General features: G+C 53.7%; 1 protein-coding gene across 1 annotated transcript in view; it reads left to right on the top strand.

The window, feature by feature from the left end:
* Positions 1-6,895: 6,895 nt before the first annotated feature.
* The window catches only part of CRMP1 (collapsin response mediator protein 1), a 77,734-nt gene continuing 74,970 nt past the window's right edge, over positions 6,896-9,659 (top strand). Inside the window, exon 1 of the mRNA XM_047856006.1 lies at positions 6,896-7,276. Coding sequence (XP_047711962.1) covers positions 6,896-7,276 — 381 coding nt within the window. The remainder of the gene's footprint in view (positions 7,277-9,659) is intronic.

Below are 9,659 nucleotides of genomic sequence, written 5' to 3'. Positions count from 1 at the left end.
TGTTTTTAAGAAGCTGGTAGGCTTAGGATGGAAGGATTGGCTTTCTTTATCCCATTGGATCTTCCCTAAATCCTACTCTGGTTTGAGAAAGCACAGCTCTCGTCCCAATCTGACTTTTGCATCCATGGCACAAATGTATTACATGGAGTCATGGAAAGACTAATGGGAGAACTGGTACAAATCAAAGGAAGATTTGCTCCAACACCATTTTTTTTTGTCTTTGAAAAGTATCATCAGGCTATGTCCACAGGTGGATTGATGCTGCATTTATATGATGGTGGAATAAGGGGAGGGGAAGACAAATGAATGGGATTGTTAAAAATGGCGGAAAGCTTGATATCAACTCTGTATCAATATATTCTTTTCTAAGGTAAAATAATGTAATACCATGTTAATGGATATGACGTCAAAAGTGATGGGGGAATAAATATCTATGCAGTCATAGTATAACTATTAACTGAGACTTTTTCAATGAGGGCGAAGACAAGGTCTGACTCGAATGGAGATCATAGAAGGAGTTATGGGCCAGATACACTGGGTTTGGACTGTCCTCTGCCACCAACTGGTTATGCAAGTTTGGATGGTGTGCTTACCTCTCTCAATCTCAACGTCCTCCATGGAAACGTCAGGGAAGGTGTGAGCCTTGATGAGATAGCACACGTTTTCTAAAGCACCTGCATATGTTGGCACTCTGCAGATGTTGGGAACCTTTCCTCACCCCTTGGAAAATGCTCTGGTGCATTTCAGTGCCATGGCTGGGCGTGTGTCACGAAGCTGAGTTGTGTGACTCCGTTGGTCTTCCAACTCAGATTGTTCAGGTTTGCACAATCCACTTTTGATGAGGAGGCAAGGAAGGGACCTGGGTGTCATTGGCAAAGATGATGAACACGGCTTGAGAATTCATCTTGGCAGAATGTCCCTGTTCTCTTCAGTCTTCCAGGGTGACTCCTGGGAGGATATCATGTGAAAGCTGTGAAGCACAGACAATAGTTTGGAAATTGCGGACTTTCCCACTGGGTCCCAAATGTACAGTGATTCTACACCTTGCTACTGCTTGAGCATTAAAGGAATTTTATATTATATATGGCCATTCATAAACACAAGGGTCAGAATTTTGGCAGAGTTCTGGCCCTCCCCTCAGTTAGAAGTGTGGATTCGCATGGGAGTGGTCTGGCAAAAGGAGCAGAACCCCTTTCCTTCTGGATGCTTTTCAGCAAGAACCTCCCTTGGGTCCAGGAGAAGTGGCTGTCCCCCAGCTCCTGCCTTCAGCAAATGAACAGAGCGCTCAGTCCCTGGAGACACTCATTGGATTCCCGATCAGTTGTGAATCAGGCTCAAAACTCCCTTCTGGGTTTTCAAGATTTGTAATGATTGCTCAATCTTGTGTAAACCAGGCTGGCATTTTCTCTTGTTACCAAGATGTATTTTTCTATGTTAGTTAAATGTATAATTTGTGTAATTTTGTACATTAAAATGTATGCTTTTTCACAATTAAAGGTTTTTTTTTTCCCTTTTGAATGTCTAACTTACTGATGGTTTGTTACAAAGAGTTGTAGACCTTGACACAATACAAAAAGGCAATGAATCCAAGAGTCCTGATTTTTGGTGGGGAATGGTGTCCTTCTCAGAAGTCACATCCACTTTGCACAAATAATGAAGTGACTTCCTTTATGACCCTTTATATGGCTGTATTAGTTTGCTGTTGCTGTAACAAGTTACCACGAATGTAGGGGCTCCAAACAATACATGTATCTTACAGCTCTGGAGATTAGAAGTCTGCATTGGGTCTCACAGGGCTAAAATCAAGATCTCTGTAGGGCTGCGTTCCTTTGGGAAGCTCTGGGGAGAATTTGCTTCCTTGCCGTTTCTAGCTCCTAGAAGCTGCCTTCGGTCTTTGGCTTATGCTCTCTTCCTCCATCTTGAAAGGCAACAGCATATCTCTCTCTGACTCTGACACCTGCTTCTGTCATCATGTCTTCTTCTCTGACTCTGATCATCCTGCCTTCCTCTTTTGCTTATAAGGATGCTTGGATTACCTTAGGCCAAACTGGATAATCCAGGATAATCTCCCTTTCCCAAGATCCCAAACGTAACCACATCTGCAAATTCCCTTTTGCCACGCAAGATAACATCTACACAGACTCTAGGGATTAGGAGATGGGGATCTTTGGGAGGGGGATATTATTCTGCCTACCATAATCCCTTATGAACTGATTTGGAGGTATCGGGGGGAAAAAAGCAGACATTAGAATCAAACAGGCCTGAACTTGAACTGTATCTCTGCCACTTGGTGGCCACACAACTTTAGGCAGCTTGCTTAACTACTCTGAACCTACACAAAGTGACTGAAATAATCCATTACTGGCCTCACAAATTCATACCTAACAATAAACTACAATTCCCTTTCCCTCATTTTTTTTGGAAATCATTCTTTTTACAACTGATACTTAAATTTTTTTTTGATGTTTACTTATTTTTTAGAGAGAGAGAGAGAGAGAGAGAGAGAGAGAATGGGGAGGGGCAGAGAGAGAGGGAGACACAGAATCCGAAGCAGGTTCCAGGCTCCGAGCTGTCAGCACAGAGCCTGACTCGGGGCTCAAACTCACGGACCGCGAGATCATGACCTGAGCCGAAGTCGGATGCTTAACCAACTGAGGCACCCAGGCGCCCCTACAATGACACTTTTAAAAAATATCTTTTTGTGTGTTTGTTTGCCCAAGAGGGGCCCTGATGGAGAATATGCATTGGAACTGAGTGGCCTCTCCTGTTCTCTCCCTATGGCCATGTGATGACGTGACCCTTCCTGTTCTCTGCCATCACCCTGGAAGCCCTCATGGGCTGACAGGATGAGCTCCTTGCTTATCCTTCCCCCAATGCCACGGTTTCATTCACTTGTGATCACTCCTTTCCTGGAGGACTGACAGCAGTCAGAGAACAGGATGGGGAAGGTCACGGCCATCCTCTGGCCTGAATGCAGTTTGCTCAGGTTTCCTGGGTTTTTTTCTGCCGACCTCCGTCAGATACCATTCTCTTGGCTTCCCCGCAGACTGGTGGGTGCATTTCCTAACTTACACCCCCACCCAGCTTGGTTTCTGGCCTCCCTTTCTTTGCTACGCTTGGGTTACTACCCTTGAATGAGGGGACATTGTAGGAAGCACTCAGACAAAGCTGAGCCAAACCCCGGCGTGATCACCTCCTGGCAGCTAACTGGAGTTGTGAGGGTAAGGTGTGTACCCCTCAGTGCTCCAGCCTGAAAATCGAGATGGTATTGTCTGCCACATAGGGCTGGGGAGAGAGCCGGTGCCGTGTAAAGCAGAGTGTAGTGTGTAGAGATGAACGGTGAGTGCACGGACCCTTATGTATACATGGTAGGCACTCCATAAAAGTCAACCCCCCCCAACTTGTCTGTAGGGGCGCAGAGGAGTCCTGAGGAGTAACATAAAGAAATACAGTGGGTGCCCAAATGCATGTTGGATGCAGGATGAATGATTTTTTGCCCCAGGTTGTATGGAGGACAGGATTCTAACCCCCAAATCTGGACTATCCCAGGCCTGTTCTTTTGTTGTTGTTCCTTAATGTTTATTGTGTGTGAGCAGGGGAGGAGCAGAGAGAGAGAGAGAGAGAGAGAGAGAAAGGGAATGAGAGAGAATCCCAAGCAGGCTACACGCTGTTGGCGCTGAGCTCATCTCGGGGCTCGATCTCACTAACTGTGAGATCACGACCTGAGCTGAAATCAAGAGTCGGGTGTTTAACCAACTGAGCCACCCAGGTGCCCCCGCCTCCCCGCCAAGGCTTATTCCTTTATCTCCCCTCTCCTAAAGGGACTACTCCAGCCACACTTCTTGGGGAGGGTAAAGAGTACTCATTAAGATGCAGATTTTGAGGGGCGCCTGGGTGGCGCAGTCGGTTAAGCATCCGACTTCAGCCAGGTCACGATCTCGCGGTCTGTGAGTTCGAGCCCCGCGTCGGGCTCTGGGCTGATGGCTCGGAGCCTGGAGCCTGTTTCCGATTCTGTGTCTCCCTCTCTCTCTGCCCCTCCCCCGTTCATGCTCTGTCTCTCTCTGTCCCAAAAATAAATAAACGTTGAAAAAAAAATTTTTAAAAAAAGATGCAGATTTTGGGACCAGACTACTGTGTTTAAGTCCGAAGCAGCATCATTTACCAGCTGTGACCCCAGCCAAGTCACTTATCTCTCTGAGCCTTAGTTTTCTTATCTGTAAAATGAGGCTACTTACATCAAAGATTTCTGTGAAGCTTAAAACAATGACTGTATGTAAAGTGCCCACAATGGTCCTTGGCATGTGGTAAACTCTCTGTAAAGGGGAGCTATTGTTTTCCTTTCTTGCTCCTGTAAAGGGTGACTTCCCCTCCTTCTTCCTTGTCCCACTGCCTCCTAGTCTTGACAGCTGCCTCGCCCTTTCCTACAGCAGGAAGTGTTTTCGTGGAAAGCAGTGGGATCTCTGGCACGAGGTGTATTTAAGCAAGGAGAGACTGCCTTCTCAAAATGTTGAGAGCAGGCACAATCATGGAAGATTGACCTCAAAAGTTCAGTCTAACTCATATTCTTGGATTCTCTGGTATTTCTATGGGTTTAGTGGCTATGAATATTTGTGAAGCTTTAGGAGAAGCTTCTAGGTGGGCTTCAATATGAGATTTCCTTGCCTGGGATATACTGGGAATAGTGTTTCCCAGGACAGATGGAAGTTTTTACTGAAAACACTAGCAATGAAGCCTAGAGTCCCCCAGACCTCAAGAGGATTATTTGTGACAGAAATCTGTCCAGGGTACTCAGGGACAAAGGAGTGAGGAGGGCAGCATGGAGGATGGGGTGGATAGAAGAGAGAGTGGGGGGGGGGGGGTTGATATTCTCTGTTCTTACGCTTTTTATGGTCAGTACTCCCTGCACTGCAGTCATATATGCTTCTTGAAGGCAAGGGCTTTATAAATACTCATTGTTATGTCCCCCGCATGGAAAAGGGACTTGCTACATGGCCACTGAGCTCCAGACCTGGCTGAGTAGCAGTACGATCCGAGGCACTAGACATCTGCTTCACTACTCCTCTCCTGTTTCCTCATCTTCCAAGTGGGCAATTTGTTACAGGGTTGCAAGACAGCAAATGTGGGGAGGTGTCAGCTACTATGAAGCCAGTAGCCCTGGAGTGATCAGTCCATGGGTTCTGGCAGTCACAAGAATAAGAAGAATGTGAGTCTGACTGTCTGGGACTCCAGAACTGGCCAGACCTGGTGCTGAAGGGACAGCTCCCAAAACAGGGAGGACCTGGGGTGTGAGGCCAAGCACTCTTCCCCCCTGCTGTGGTCCCCACCCAGCCCCAGATGCCGCCTGTCAGGACTCGCCTGCAGAGGGTCGGCAGCTGGTGCTCCCATCCGTCCAGAAAGAGCAGCTGGGATCGCCAGGTCCCCCGAGACTCTCAGGCCCTTCTGCCTGATAATAATCATGGAAAAATGAGGGACAGTATCTAGGGGAGGCACATGGAGCCTGGCCTCGAAGAAGGATTGAGGGGAGACACAGATGAATGACCCCCAAGACCCCATGCCTCCCACGTGGCCCAATTCAGAGGAAGCCTGGGACCCTCTCTTGCAAGCTCCTGGCACATTAAGGATAGGCTGTACAAGGGGTTGTGGGAGGTGACCCTAGAGTGGGGAATATGTATCTGTCTGGGTGACTGACAGGAGAATGTGTGTATGTACGTGTTCATCTATCTCTCTGTGTGTCTTTCTCGGAGGGTTCCTATTTAAGCTTCCAACTTTCCTTATTTCTGGTGTGGATTTCTGTGTGGGCGTCCTGACCCGGTTTATGAGTGCATTTGTGTGGAGTCACCTTGTGAGTTTGCCTTGAGTATGAGTGTGTGACAATGTGCGGAGTGGGTGTTGTAGGAGTGAGCAACGTGTATGTGTGTGTCATTCGTTCCCGTGCAGGAACGTGGTTCTCTTGTCTGCCTGAGCGAATGGGGCCGTCGCATGGCCCTCTCGTCTTGCCGTATCATCTTTCCCAGCACTTAGCACCTCCTGGTACATTATGTGTGTTTGCTGCCTCCCTCCTTAGAACGTCCGCTCCCAGAGGGCAGGACTTGGTGTGTTTTGTCCACAGCACTGTCCCCAGCACCAAACGCGTGCTAGGCACCAGCGGGCACTCAGTAGAATAGCGAGGAGCGAATGAATGCTGGCTCCAACGTGTGAGTGCTTCTCAGGTTCCTCAGTTAATTTCGGCGTACTGCTGCTGGGTTGGCGGTGTTGGGTGACTAGGAGACTTTACGGCGAGGATGTGTGTAATTGGCTCGGAATCTGTACAAGCTTGTACGTGTGTGCAAAAGTGTGTCTGGGGAGCTGAGTGGAATGGACTGCGGTGTGTGCGCTGGCGGATTTGTGCATCTCTCACGTGTTGTATGGCGTAATTGTCTGGTGTGCTAGTGCGAACCTGTGTGTGCCTGAAGAGCGTGTGTGTGCCCGCACGCGAGTGTGTGTGTGTGTGTGTGTGTGTGTGTGCATACTCGAGGCTCCCACCCCTCGCTCTCCTCGCGCCCTGCGCTCGGCCTGGGGGCGGGCAGTGGGGGTGTGGCGAGGGCACTGCGGTTCGGCGGCCCGCCCTCGGCGCTGCGGCTCCGGCGCGTCACTGTCCCTCCCCGCCCCCGCCGCGGGCCCCGCCCCCCGGTCCTTTGTAGCCGGCCGCCGCGCTCGCCTCCAGCCGCCCGGAGGCCCCGCCCCGGCCCCGCCCCGGCCCCGCCCCGCCGCGCGCCCCGCCCCGCCCCTCCCCTCCCCGGGCCGCAGTCGCGCCTGGGCCGCCGCGGGCCCGCAGCGAGCGCGGAGCGCGGCGCACGGCGGTGGCCAGGGCCGCGGGCGGGCGGGAGCGCGGGCGGGCGGCCGGCCTTGGACCGGCATGGCGGACCGGCGGCGCGCGTGGAACACGGAGGACGACCTGCCCGTGTACCTGGCGCGGCCGGGCAGCGCGGCGCAGACCCCGCGCCAGAAGTACGGCGGCATGTTCGCCGCGGTGGAGGGCGCCTACGAGAACAAGACCATCGACTTCGACGCGTACAGCGTGGGCCGCCGCGGCTCGGCGCGCACGCCTCGCAGCGCCGGCCGGCCCGACGCCGTCGGCCTGCCGGGGCCCGGCGGCAGCGAGGACACGGCCAGCGACGTGAGCGAGCTCTCGGGCTCGGCAGTCAGCTCGCCGGGCGAGCGCGAAGAGCGACCACCCGCGCTGCGTATCCGATGCCCCGCGCCCCGCGACCTGCCGCTCGGCCGGGACAATGGCCAGGTACCCTCGGGGCGCGCGCGGACCGGACCGGGGTGGGGGGTGGGGGGCGGGGCCCTCGGGGAGTTGGGCGTGGAGCCGCCCGAGGGCAGCGCTGGAGCCGCTGCCCCCAGGCTTGAGAGGGCTCCCGAAGGCCCCTCCCCCACTCCCTCACCCCGGAGGGTCGGAGAGGTTGTGCGATTTGGTTGGGGTTGGCCAGCATAGCCCGTGAGACTCCAGAGGGTCCTTCGAGATCCAGTCCCTCGCTCCTCTTCTGCAGAAAGGAAGAGCAAGGTTCTGAGAAGGAGAAAGTAAGTTGGCCCAAGGTGCCATCTGGACCCTTAAAATGCGAGGGGACCTCTAGGGTGAAGTTAACCCGGGGATCCCCATTCTCTGCTTAGTGAAAAGGAGGGGAGCTCCTTTCCGCATTCGTCCATTCATTTTTTCACGCACTCATCAGTCATTATAGAGCACCTACTGTGTACCAGGCTCTGGGAGAGGTTCTGTGAAACGCCTGTGGTCACACAGGTTAAAGCTGAAAGAAACCTTTCCTGTGTGCTCCCTCTGTGCTTTCTCGGGCGAAGGTTTGGTTAAAGATTTAGCGGGATCGGGCAGATGGAACTAGAAACTGCTATCTCCAGGCACCGACATCTTCAGGGGACGCTCCCGACTCCCACAGCACGACGCCAGTGTGCTCTCTTCACAGAGCAAGTTGGAGGCAGAGCGGAGGTTTGAACCCCAGTCTCTAGCTTCCTAGACTTGGAGGTTTTTACCCTCGGAAGTGGAGGCGCATTAGGGCGAGGGACTGCCAGGCCGCGGGCCCTATAGCTCTTCTCCCTTAAGCTAGAGGTCGCCAGGGAACCGGAGGAAGATGGATGGATAGACAGCACACCTTTGGGACGTATGTGTGAGGGTCGGGGCCAGATGCCGGGAGAATGGAAGTTGGAGCACCCGAGGGCCAGCGAGCTGTCAGCTTAGCGGGGAACTCGGAGTCTGAGCACTGCTCAGGCCCCAGACCCCTGGTGCTGGAGTCCTGGTTCAGCACGCTGGCCCCACCCCAGGCCAGGGTGGGCGACAGATTCATTGTGAGAATTACATCAGTTAATGCTGGTAGTCAGTGAGCATTCAATAAATGTTCGTTTTTGAATTTTACTATCATTTTTTATTAACCCTTTTCCCCTTAAATACTATGAAAGGAATAAAGCGAGAGGGAGGAAGCAGAGCTCCATCCAGACAAATCTGGGAGGGCTTCCTGGAGGAGTGGGGGCTGGGGCCAGCCTGAGGCTGCTGGGACGCAATACTGGGTCTCCTGCTGCTCCCATTCCCAATCGCCTTCCGCCTGGTGTTCCCGCTGCTCGGGAACTCTCCGTGGTCCTGAATCCGGCGCCCTGAAAGGGGGAGGTCTACAATGATGGTGTGTGAGGTGAGGGGGTGGGGGCCAAGGGAGGGAGACATCAAGAGAGTCATCTTCTTTTCCCTGCCCCTTCGTATTCTTCCCTCACCACCTCCTAACCTGGTGGTTGACCTCACCTGGGATCCGGGCTTCTGAGCCCTTGCCGGAGGTCTCAGGGCTGCGGGTCCAGAAGCTGGGGTCAGTACCCGGAAACACTGCTTTCCAAGCCAAGGAAGGCACTTCGCCCTTTGAACCTCAGCTTCTCCACCTGTGAAATGGGGATGGCCTTTTTCTCCCAGCCACCCATAAGGCGTGGTGGAATATCAGGACGGCGAGAGAGCTTTGTGCACGTCCCGAGCAGTCTGGAAGTGCGTCCCTGACAAAGCTACGGTCAATGTCACCAGCGCCAACGTCGCCCCCAGGCTCTGCCTGGGCCGGCTCCGCAGCCGCGCCTAGGCACTTGGGGATGCTATGCTGGTCGCTTCACCTCTTCCACTCCTCCCTCTCCTCCTCTGGCCCTCTCTTCCCTTTCTCGGTGGCTTCTCGGGGACTGGACAAAAGGCGGCGCCTCCAGCGCGCCTAGGGCTCCAGAGCCCTCGAGGTTCGGGGCTGCGGAGCCAAGGGGCTCACGGTCTCCCTAGAGGATGCGTTTTACTTTCTGTGGACCAGGCGGCCACAGGGCTTGGGCTCCGGGGCGGGCTTCGCGGCTCCAGTGCTTTGCAGAGGTATGGGGCCGGGAGTCCTCCTCCCCCCCCCCCCCCCAGGCCCAGGGCCCAGAAAGCCCTCTCCTGGGGAGGGAGGAGGGGTTTCTGCAGCGCCGGCGCAGCGTTTGCGGAGGCCCAAGGCCCAGCGACTGCGGCGCTTTGTACCAGAGAAGTCTGCTTGGGAGCAGAGATCTGTTTGGCCAATCGCGAACCAGTGCCCCTCCCCCGATACGCACGTGGTCTTGTCCCCAGCCCTGGAGCTTCCCTGCCCTGAGTGGCCCCTGGGGACGTCCCAGTACGTGGAACCTAG

Source organism: Prionailurus viverrinus, chromosome B1, assembly GCF_022837055.1.
Source record: "Prionailurus viverrinus isolate Anna chromosome B1, UM_Priviv_1.0, whole genome shotgun sequence".
Taxonomy (NCBI): domain Eukaryota; kingdom Metazoa; phylum Chordata; class Mammalia; order Carnivora; family Felidae; genus Prionailurus; species Prionailurus viverrinus.
The sequence above is the reverse complement of the archived record's forward strand: the minus strand, read 5'-3'. Positions and strand labels throughout refer to the sequence as shown.